This window comes from Cucurbita maxima, unplaced genomic scaffold (genome assembly GCF_002738345.1).
Source record: "Cucurbita maxima cultivar Rimu unplaced genomic scaffold, Cmax_1.0 Cma_Scf00019, whole genome shotgun sequence".
Taxonomy (NCBI): Eukaryota; Viridiplantae; Streptophyta; class Magnoliopsida; order Cucurbitales; family Cucurbitaceae; genus Cucurbita; species Cucurbita maxima.
This window is the reverse complement of record NW_019272035.1, coordinates 3451079-3463061: the sequence shown is the minus strand read 5'-3', so window position 1 is coordinate 3463061 and position 11983 is coordinate 3451079. Positions and strand designations below refer to the sequence as shown.

Genomic DNA, 11983 nt, shown 5'->3' with positions numbered 1-11983 from the left:
TGATGATGGCTTTTCGAAGTTGATCCAAGAGGGTATTTATAGGAGTTAGGGCGACCTTAGCCATTGGAATATAATAATTAATAAAAATAAAGAACTCATCTGATTTCTTTATCTAATTTCTTTATAGTCAACATATTTATCAAAATACTAAAAAATCAAAAATACTTCTCACTTTCAAAATTTTTAATAATAATATTAAATTCATTTACTTCTCAATTCCTTTTAAACTTTTTTAATTAAAAAAAAAAAACTCAAATAATATCGATATTCTTTTACTTTTTAGAAACATGTCAGTATTCTTAAAATTAAAGGGTAAGATACTTTCTGAGATACAGATGGATGGTTTTTGTTCGACGATAATAACATTTTAATTTTAAGATTGAGGGTGTTGGTGCGATTTTTAAAAGTTTATGAGTATTTCTTAGACATAGTATCGACCAACTTTAATAATAATTTTTTTTTTTTTTTTGTAACTTTTTAAAAAAGAAATTAATGAAAATTTTAAAGTTTAAGGTTAATTTTTAAGTAAAAAGGTGTTTTTTAATTTTTTTTTTTTTTTAAAAAAAACCCAAGCTATTACTTTCATGAGGAGAAGGAACTATTTTTAAATTTTCTATTACTTTGAGTATTATTGCCATGGAACTAGAGTATTAAAAAGAATTTCATTACTCTCTATCTTCTTCGGTATAAGAGAACAATTATGTAGGTAAAGTGACCAACTAAACAAACACGTAAATCATCCACAACTCTTTAATAAATTAAAATCACACCCTCAACATACTTAAACGGCATAAAATTTTCTCGTCTCCCCTATCAAGTTTAGCTCTCCATACAAACTGAATTAAATAGAAGAATCCATATCTTAATCTTAAAATTGATAAAATAAGAAATAAAGTAAGGAATTAGAGTGTTGTCAAGTTTTGTTGTTGTTCTTCCATGAAAGTTCCCTTCTTTTGAGCTCTCACGTCTACCTTTTTGCCCAAATGTATCATTCTTGGTCTTCTTTTCCTTCTGTTGTCAACCGTGGATTAGGGTTCTTCTTCTATTCTCTGCTTTCACATTCTTTTCTCAAATGTGGCTCCCCTCTCTTGATTTGGTATAGCATCATGATTCAATATAAATATAAATAACTCAACTAAATGTACAATTAGGCTTGATTCATGTAAATTGATATCTTGAAACACAGTGAACTATTTCAACTTACTAATTAGAATAAATGGAGCAACAATGAGAAAAGGGTTTGTAAGAGTGCATAATTAACTAAAAAAAAAAAAAAACTTGATTATCACTTGATCAATTAGGCTCCTAAACATGAATACAAATTATTTACCCAAGGTTAAAATTAGTTGAACCAGCCCAAAAAGTTAGCAAATTTTGTTCTATGTAGCACTTACGTGTGTTCGGTTTCATTTTTCACGACCTTCCAAAATCTGGGTTTTCTTCAAATTTATCGAGTAGGTCCCAAATTGAGTTTATTTTCTTAGAACATAAAAATTTACTAACACAATAATCCACACCATTCTTAAGTCTTAGAATGAATGGTGCTAACATTGCTCCCAAAAAATGACTCATTTGTTAAACAGATATCATAAATTGTTTATGATATTGTTCATAAACCCAAAATCAAACGTTGGAACAAAGCGAGTATCTTTCCATCGATCTCGCCCACACTCTACCAACATTATCATAGGCAAATCTGAGCTAATTTGCAACCACCATTCAACATGAACCAAGCACGTCTCGTGGCACGACATCTTCAACAACAGAGCTGCGAGCAGAGATGCAACAACTACCTGAAACAACATTGTTCAACGAACAAGAGCCGCTCCAGATTGATTGCATCCATGAAAAAGATGAAGAGCCGGTCCAAAACAACGGTCTATTTCTTCACGTCAATCAATCATGAAGTTAGTTATTTCAAAATCTATCTAAGAACAATTCTCTATAGGTATAAAACGAACTATTTTAATGAAAGATATAGCACCTGCATGAACAGTTCAACTATTAAAATCACTCTTTCATTCCCCAAGCCTGTATAAATCAAAAACGCATTTTAGCACTGTCACAGATTGTCCAGCAAGTCAATCAGGTGAAGGTGAACCAGCGGAACCGCAAGCCTTTCCGCAGTAAACAAAAATATTAACATTCACAAGAGCACACTCGACCTTGGGTCATGCGAAATCCAGCTCATATTGCTATTCACAAAACTTAATTATATGACAAACAGCAGTGGTGATGGGATTCCATAAATTATACAATTTACATGCGTGATTTTTGCTGGAGAAAGGATCCAACTAAAAGAATCATTGTAGACAAGTTGTCATCCACAGCGTGCCCATGTGGTTCAGGGCCATACTAGAGATTTAGCACTCCAGTCGGGCTATTACTTGCTCTCGTATCTTCTCTGATTATACCAAATCAATCCGAATGCAGCCAATAAAAATTGTTTGGGGGAAAAGTTTCACCTTCCCTGCAATATTGAAGTTGACTAAAGTGTCTATGAAGGCCATAATGCATGTGTAGTCAATGCTGAAAAGAAACAGAAACATACTTTAATTTTTCTCGACCTTTTTCAGCAAGATTTTCTTTTCTCAACCTTTAAATGGATATTGAACCATTTTTTCTTCTTAGGCCTATCCCTTGTAGATTTCCTCTCCCTTATTTGGCTGTCTTCTTTAGCATCCTTAAATGAACCCCTAATCCGGCTCCTACTCCGTTTTATTGGAGGACAAGTTGTGTAGGAGGCATGAATTTCATTCCTCTGTTTGAGAAGCTCATCGATCTGTAGAGAAAATGAGGCAGAACAATCGGTTGTTAAGAAACTATCATTTTGAAAGCATATTCACCAGGCAGCTAAGACTTTTTATATCTTCAAGTTTTAACTTACCACTTGCATTTCTTGAGTGTATCTACCAGTCATCTCAGTAAATTGTGCCAGAACCTATTAAAATTTCCAATAATTATTAGTACGCTTTCATATAGAAGTTGTAAAGAGTTAGAGCTCGATGTCAAAAACTAGACCTCACGATATTCTGTTTCAAAATTGGATATTTCCACCCTTTTTGTCAAAATTTGAGCTTCCACCGTCCTAAGATTTTCCTTCTCTTCAGCAAAAGACGATGCAGAGAAGGCCTCAATTGTGTAGCTCACACTTTTGAAAAAATTGTCTCCTAGAGAATACAATGATCATCAGGCCCGCATAAAAATATTCATAGAACAAATACTATATTCCAAAATCAATAATTGAATATCAAAACCTATAAAAACTGACCATAGACTGCAAAGACATGAGTTCCAGCCTTTAGTTCAGTTATTTCACATGGCTGGAATCCATCTAGCTTTTTAAAAAAGGCAGCATCTGGATCCTTAGCGGCAGTAATCTGGAAATAATAATAAAATCCTAATGATCACAATATCAAGATGTTGAGTAATTAAGTATAATTAAAGTTAATCCTTGTTTCATAGTTATTAAAATTTTTGAGAAAAAGGTACAGTTGATCCTTGATAGAATTCCTGATTCCACTTTTCTCACCTCCTGGAAAGGCTCTTACACTTATGTTTGGAGGAGGTACTGCTTTCGTTTCCAATTATACAAAAAAGTTACTGGAATTATTGTCTGTTTCTATTCCTTTTTCTCGATTACATATTGTTTGTATTCCTTAAGCACTTAAACATTACATTTCCATCACATTAACCATCACAAACAAATTGAATAATTTTATGGTCATAAAACAGGCATGTTCAGCTAAAAAACTTCCTCTCACTGATGAGAGAGACTATGCAAAGTTTGCAGTAGATGTAGCATGTTCTGAGGGCCACTGCAGTCCAGATTGTACAGAATTCTAATTCAAATAATTGCTTAATTTTAAGGTGACTTTCAGAAGCAATTTCGTTTTTCATTTAAGAAGTTCTAAAATTAGACATGGAAATACTTGTCAAATGTATTTCTTTTTCCTTTTTGTAAGGGACAAATTCTGTGAAATGATCATTGAGCTTTTCTTTTCTTTTTATTTTTTTCCCCTTTTGAATTAACGATTAGAGAACAAAAATAGATATGAAACTGAATCTCAGAAATTAATCTCTAGTTGGCTTACCGAGCTTATTGTTTGATCCAACCGATATACAGGGAAACCAAGAAAATACATTCCAGCAGATGTGACTTTTCCTACTTTAGTACTTTCCTCCTACAAATATAACAAAAATTCAAACATGCCAAGTACTGAGCTTTAATGGAAATGGTTTTAAAGGGTTCATTGATGGTCAAACAACAGAAGATATACACATAACTACGATGTTTCCACAAGTATTAACAAGAACCACCATCAAATTAAAAAAGATTAAAAAATAGTCTCTCCAAAATTATCCAACTAGAAAACTATTGAATATGAAACTATTCATGTATATGAATTCACCCTTACTGTCCAGAGAAACATTATACTATTAATCACTAAAAACCTGAACTTCTATCACAAAACTAAAAGAAGAAGAAACATAATGCAGTAATAAATAATTAACTGGCGAACAAATGACAAGCGAGTATATTATCTCATGCATGTATTGATGATAACTTCAAACTACAAGGTGGTACCACAAAGACATTAGGTTATAGAATGAAAAACTATATTGCATCAGGATAATCTGCTGACCAGATCAGTTATCTAGTTCAGACCATGCCAAAAAGATGCAAAAGGCTACTAGAAAAGATTGTGAAGTACCTGTAAAGAAAGGTTTAGTCCACCAGTTTCTTCCCGATCAAAATACAATAACTACATAAAATGTGAACGATAAATTTAGAAAATACTTAATGCAAAATGAAATTTAGTTCTGTTTTTCTTGTATTTTTTTTTTTTTTCTTTTTTTTTTAATCTTCATAGTATTCTTTGGCTATTTTTAGAAGTTATAAAGCCATACAAATATATAATTCAGCAATCTTAAAGAGGAAAAGGAGGAAATGTGGCAAGGAGCATGAAAGTCAATATAATCATGGTAAGGACAATAGATCTCACGAATACAAATCTTCAGCGAGAAACTTCTTCAGACAAACACTAATGACATTCAAGAGAGTTATGGCTCACCTTAAATTTGCTTTTATCAGGTGATTGAACTCGGCAAATAAATCCACCCTGTGATTCCTCTTCACTAATCATAACAGAATAAAAATGAGCACATTGTTTCTCAACCTGTAAAAATTACAGAAACCTGAATTAGCATACCAATAAACTAAATGGTTGTCAGATATTCCATACAACGGTGCACCTTTTTCGACATAGGCACGCCCAATGGAAGTGGATGAACAGTCACAACCCCATTAAGTGCCTCTTCCAAAACCGTTGCTGATACAGTAGTTTTAATTGGCACACCAAGCTTGCTGCAATTTAAGGATGGATTAAAATAGAAAGAAAATAATAAAGTTTAGAAAATATGGACTTAAACACTATATAAAGTGAGAAGAATTAACAGACAAAAGTAAAAACATACCTAAAAAGGGCAGCAAACATGGTGTTCACGGCCCCCAAACTTGAAAGATCTAGCTCCAATTCTTGGTTTTCTGTTTCAACGGCCTAGGCAAAGGTAACATTAACTTTCTTGAACTAGAAGAAACACATATTGAACTGGAAATCAAAAAGGAACTGTAATAAACTAAATCTTCCAACAAGGGTAGTTTAGTAGTTTTGGTAAGTCCAGTCTATTTTAAAATTTTGAATGTATGTAGAGGTTTGGGGAGAAGCTTTTGATTTTTCTTTTCATGTCTACTCCCATAGTTATTTCCTTTTGCAATTATGTAATAAATACATTAATCATCTTAATAATTTCTTTATTATTTTCTTCAAATGACATATCTTAAATTTATATATTCATTTATTATCTGATAAAACAATAAAATTTAATGTTTCATTTTCAAAGTTTACAACAAGTGAAACAAAAGAAAAATGCAAATAACTAATTTTCTGTTAAAATATTTTCTAACATAAAAAAATGAATATAATGTTACAGATGTAGTTTAGTCGTTTTTAAAAAAAAGATCATTTAGGTAGTGAATCTGCTTGTACTTCGCACAAATTGTTGTTCCTTGTGTGAAGGATGAGTTACAAAATATTTTCTAATATTTTCTCAAAGATTTTGCAGGTAGTGCAGAAGACCTAGTGATGACAAAGGGATGCGGGGATGGTCATGACACTTTCCAACTCTTAGTCTACATCGTTTCATCTTGCTAGGGACTAATACAAATAGGCTTTTGTTTAGTTTTATCTATTTATTCGTTTTTTAACTTATATCTTTGCTGTATAAGGTTTAGCTGATTTCATGATTAGATAAAGTATTTTATTATCTTTCCGAGTTTTGTAACAAGGAACAATTAATAAAATGAACTCTAAATTGGTTTTAGCTAAATCGTCAACTTCCAAGTTCACAAAGTACATTTGTTGTATGAATACACATCTTGAACATGGTAACTTCCTAAAAATGTGAAAATTCACAAGAATGATATTTCACCTCAAAGCCAGCAGCATCATATTGTCGTCTTTTTTCTGGATCTGACAAAATAGTGTAGGAAAAAGTAACCTCCTTAAACATGTCAGCAGCTTTGGGGTCATTTCCATTCTTGTCAGGATGATACCTGGTTTAAAAATTAGAGTTTCATAATCTTGTCAATCATCACATCAACATATTTAGTAAACCACTTTGATATAATAACAAGTGCCATGAAGTAGTGCAATAAAGGGCCACTATTTACCATTATAGGGTGCAACATCACACGGCAAGCATGCTTATTAGCTGACAGAGTTTTATCACTCCTTATGCAGGGAAAAGATTAACTAGATAGCATATAGGTGCTTCAGAAAAAAGGATAAGGAGATTCGATGGAAGTAGTAGGAAATATTGGGGTTCACAGGAATTTGTGATCAAGAACCTATTAAGAATCAAGGGATATGATACTTCATAAACAATATTCAACGCAAGCATTATTATAATCATAGAAAACTTGGTTGGGGTAACTTCTAATAACAATGGCGATTAAATTATCATAGAAGTTGCTTGAACGTACAACAAATGAAATTTACTACTTTGTTTTGGAAATTCTTGATACTTTCTTGGCAAGCTATCACAACAGGAGGGAAGATCATATTGGCATTCAGATAAATTCAGACATTTTTGGACTAATATAAACCCAATCTACTTAGGGAAGCTAATTGTATAAAGACCATCAACTGGGAAATGGTAATTGTATAACGAAATTATCACCAGAAATAGGATATGCTACGCGTGAACTAAATAATGAGACGGTTCAAATATATGAAACTTGTACAGCGATATAAAGATCAAAGTTAGCCTTGGATGGATAATTTTGTGAAATATTTTCCGTTGTTAGCAACCCCCTAATAACTACACAACATCCTGCTTAACATGTAATTAAGGATTAAGATGAAAGAGAAAGCTCCATGGTTAAGGTTGTTAAAACTTATTGCCACTTATTGGGAGGGGCAGAAATAGCAATTCCCAGTGCTACTATTAGGTGTCGGTGAGTCGTTAACCCGATACTTGGAAGTGATTTAAAGCTACCGCCGCAGTTCTCGGTCCCTCTTTTAAGGGCTGAAGTGTTCTAGGTTGGGGAATAATATAAATATGACGTTTACGCGATATCTCAAACTACCAAAAAAGGATCAACTAAACCCCGCCAATATGACAGTGATCTCTATAGCTGAAATAACTAGAAATATATCCAGAAAAAGGTCGAAGTTGTACGAATATAACCAGAAAATGAAGCAAATAGAGGTAAAATATGCATATTTAAAACCTACTTGAGAGCCTTTCTTCTGTAAGCGCTTTTGATTTCCTGATCCGTGGAGTTCCTGGAGACACCGAGTACCTCATACGGATCTCGACGGTTCAACACCGCGGCATCTTGCTTTTCGGATTTGGATCCGTGCGTCGGCATTCTTGAAAACGATGGGATTTTCCTTAAAACAAAACCCTAAAACACCGTCTGCAGATGGGATTTCTCTCAGACCAAAAGTGGAGCTTGCAACTGCAATTTGGCCATGGAATTTGCTCTCGACCAACGCAAACAACGTCAGGTGGTATTAAGAGAGAACAAATCCATGGACATCCAGCCGAAGCTTTTGCCCTTTGGATCACATGGAAGGAAGGGAGAGAGGAGATTAGGTGTAAGATGTGTGTGTTTCGGAAATGGACAAAATGAAAATTCAAAGTTGAAACCCTTTCGCTTTTTGTGCGTATTGCGCCCCTCCTTGGCTCTTTCGTTTAAGCCACCATCTTCAGCTACTCCAAAAATTAATTAATTTTATTTCAAAATTACTTTTAAAATTAATTCATATCATTTCAAATACATATATAAAATAAAACTAAAATTAAAATTAAAATTTATTTTTTTTTAATTCAAGATAATTTTAAACAAGTTGACTTGATGAGTTATGAATTACATTAATTATTAAAAAAAATTATTACTTTTAATTTTTTATTTTTAAAGTTCATGAATTTTTAATTCATCATATTAACCCTAAGGATATTTTTAAACTTTAAAAATTAAAAAATAAAATATTTTCAGTGTAAAAATATATATATATTATTGACATTTTGGAGATTATTTATTTATTTAATAAGTTAACCTATTTTCCTCCCATAAAAAGTAAATTCACATTTAAATTTTGGTTATATGAAATATAGTGATAATTTTGTTAGGTTCTCATATAGCTAAATAAATAAATAAATAAATAAATAATAATAATGTATATATTTAATAATTTTGATTGTTTAGCCATCGTAGATTTATTAATTAATTCACGTGTGACTACAAATATAAATTTGGCAATTGTCCCAAAAAATAACTTTAATTGCTCTTAATTTCATGCTTACATGCCATTTCTTCCTCTCCAAATTTAATGTGTTTAATTTATGGTTGGATCGTTAATAAATTGTTCATTAGTAGTTTGAAGGAATTTAAGTTAGGTGCTCAATCAAAGTCTTAGAGCCAACCAATTTCATGGCTCAAGTTCATTTCAAATCCTCTCGGTCTCTTAAGGTTCATACATCATACTTACTCTTATCCAAGGACGCAATTCACCTATCGAGGTGTATTTTGGTTTTAAGGTGCATGAGTCTCTCATTTCCTACTTTTCAGGGTCCAATAGACGATCATGCTTCCTACGCATAAGTCAGAGTGCTCTTGTATGTCTCGGACTCTAGGGAAGTCTAACAAGCATAGAATAGTCACCGCTCATTATAAGTGCCCTCTTAATTTGCTTATATCTCTATATGTGCCTACTACTAAGCGCTGATTAGAAGCTCCCCTCATGACACCCAACAAGCTTCCTATTCTTACACTATTCCACGGTCGAATGGTGCAAGACAGATTTTTTAGTAAGCGCATTCAGAGCTCCCTCAATAGTACTGTCTAGTCTGCCACAGGTCTTAAGTGGGTGACGTCCCATTCTTGTATGCTTAGTAGTTCATCACCATCCAAGGTGAATTCACGATTAGGTGTTGCACCCCAACTAACCTTACATGGACCTAGCTGACCCATGTTATCATAATGGACCTTAAATGTGGCTCAAGGACGAAGGAAAGATAAAATATAGGCTAATATTCACTAACAGGTCATACGTATCTTCTAGGTCACATAACATCTAGTCCAACATCAATCAAAGTATATATAGATATTCCACCTCCTAATAGCTTCTACGGGCACAAACAACATTAAATCATAATACATATTCGCACAACATACATGCACATTGAGAAAGGGACAGTCAATCATAACATACCAGAGTTATAACAACCATAACAAAAAATCTAAAATATACACTCCACCTAAACCATCATTAAATCATAATTTTAACACTTAGCTCACCATTGAATTTATGACGAAAATTAGGTCAAAATGGACCAATTAGGATTAAAAAATGACAATTGATGAAAAATAGAGAAATACAGTTCGATCGGATTGGTCAGGCCGATCCAATCAAAGCTAGGTTGAACCGATCCAAGTGAATCGGTCTTCACCTACCCCCTTTCATCAACTTCTTCTGAGATGTTGGAGAAATGCTTGAGACAAACACGATGAGCCCAAATTTGTGAAAACCTATGGGGAAATGACTAAGATATTGGTCATGGAAGGTCTCGAGTTTACTAGAATTTACCCACAAACTATCAGACGTTCGAGCTCCTCCTTTGGTCAGACCTAAACCACCAAGAGTTCTAAGTGTCAATCCAACACAAGGGAGGAAATTTGGAGTTCAAAGTCGATTTTCTTACCCATAGAGTGATGTTCCTTGATTGAGGCTCTTACTTGTTTCAAGATTACTTCAAATGCAACTTCATTTATTCTTGGATGGTTACAAATTTAGGATGGATTATTAAAATCTAGATTTATGGTATTTAATTACTGTATTTTATATTTTAAGACTATTTAATTTTAGGTTATATTTATATATCGGCTAATTATGGTCATAAAATATGAAAATTAAATTTTTTTTAAAAGGGCTCATGTAAGGTCAAGGGTTTCATTTGGAGGGTATATAAAACTTGTATGTTATCTTTGTAAAAGAGATTGGGGAAATATAGTAGAAAGAGCGTTTCTGCTTTCATTTCCATAACTAAGTTTCTTTGCAATTATGAGTAATTTAGGTTAAAGAAAAACACAAATGCTCTTTTGACTGCATTGTCCAAGTCTTTTTTACAAAAATAACGTATATCATACATTTGTAATCATCTCATAAAAAAAAAATGAAGCCACATTTAAAGTATCTTGGACCTCTCGAGGCATAAATGAGACTTGCTTCTTCTTAACGTGAAATTCATTACAACATGGGTTCAACTTTAATAGAACTTAACTTTATCTTACGATAATAGAACTTGAATATATCTCGTGATAATTTGAACAACATTCTTGAGATGTCTTGGTTCATATCACTGATTATGGGACACCTGATAAGGATTATAGTGTTCCAAATGTTCCAACTAAACCTATCACACGATTCAAGGCCAAAAAGATTAAACAACTATTCATTTTTCATCTACAAAATTGGATAGCCTCAGTTCAACTCTTATTTATGCAACCTCATTTGATTGAAAAAGAACCATATGAAGCTTCGAAAGTAAATATTTACACGGTTGAAGTAGCGGATAAGATTGCTATAAATAGAAATATTATTTATCAGTTAGGTGAAAACCTAAATAAATAATAAACTAATGCCTTCCCAATATACTCCAATGCATATAATATAATATAATATAAGCATATTAGTAGCAGGCTTTGAGGCAGGTGGATCCAGGCCCAAGCCCAACCGTGCCGATGGCTACTTCGTTTCAAACAGGCCCTATGCTCGGTGGAGATGAATTGCCCACAAGGTCCAACAACAAAACTTGAAACTTTCATAGCCATGGCAGCACCTCCTTCGGGTTCGAGGCCACCCGTATGATAGTTTTTAAATGATAGGTCTCTAGGTCATGAGTTGCATGTGTTTGCATTCACTTATGAAATGTTTTTTTTTAAAATACTTATTGTGTGCTATTTCTATTTTAGGTAAAGGCTAGACATCTTTGTAAAGTTGATAATGGCATCATAGTTCTAGACTATGACAGATGCATAGGATAGTTGTACTTACTTAGACTTAGGTTAGAATAGGGTGTTTTTAATTTTAATGTTTATTTATTTTATTTAGTATTTTATCGTGTCATTTAAAAGATGTTTTCGAGCACGTAAGTCCATTACAGTGTTTTAAGATGGAGTTTATGTGTATGAGAAAGTTTTAAAAGTTTAATTTCGCATATGAATATAGAAGATAACGACGGTAACGACTCTAAGTAGAAATCTAGGGCATTATAGAAATTATGTGAAGAAATCATGGCCTAAAAGTGTGTCAATCACTCCAACCAATAATAATGTTATGAATTCTGGTGAGAATTTTAGTTTTTTTTTTTTTTTTTTTTTTTTTTTTTTTTTTTTTTTTTTTTTTTTTTTTTT

The 11983-nt window shown here is 32.8% G+C and overlaps 1 protein-coding gene across 3 annotated transcripts; it reads right to left on the bottom strand.

Moving 5' to 3' along the window:
- Positions 1-1996: 1996 nt before the first annotated feature.
- Positions 1997-8264, bottom strand: LOC111493750 (chaperone protein dnaJ 16-like). 3 transcript variants are annotated; one of them, XM_023143582.1, is made up of 12 exons: positions 7800-8264; positions 6493-6616; positions 5479-5561; positions 5257-5368; positions 5076-5180; positions 4716-4766; positions 4095-4184; positions 3272-3380; positions 3022-3170; positions 2888-2941; positions 2552-2782; positions 1997-2470 (listed from the first exon to the last, which is right to left on the bottom strand). In XM_023143582.1, the coding sequence occupies exons 1-11, from the start codon at positions 7934-7936 to the stop codon at positions 2573-2575; spliced, it is 1224 nt and encodes a 407-aa protein (XP_022999350.1). In that variant the 5' UTR covers positions 7937-8264; the 3' UTR covers positions 1997-2470; positions 2552-2572. The 3 variants fall into 3 exon arrangements, with proteins under 3 accessions (XP_022999350.1, XP_022999351.1, XP_022999352.1); XM_023143583.1 differs by having other exon boundaries at positions 1997-2488; positions 2568-2782; XM_023143584.1 differs by having other exon boundaries at positions 2568-2782.
- Between the last annotated feature and the right edge of the window lie 3719 nt (positions 8265-11983).

Coding starts and splice junctions, on each gene's coding strand:
- LOC111493750 (XM_023143582.1), bottom strand. CDS start 7,936: ATGCCGACGCACGGATCCAAATCCGAAAAGCAAGATGCCGCGGTGTTG. Junction 6,617..7,799: donor TACAGAAGAAAGGCTCTCAA/GTAGGTTTTAAA, acceptor TTTTTAAACCAG/GTATCATCCTGACAAGAATG. Junction 4,767..5,075: donor CTGATAAAAGCAAATTTAAG/GTGAGCCATAAC, acceptor CATTTTATGTAG/TTATTGTATTTTGATCGGGA.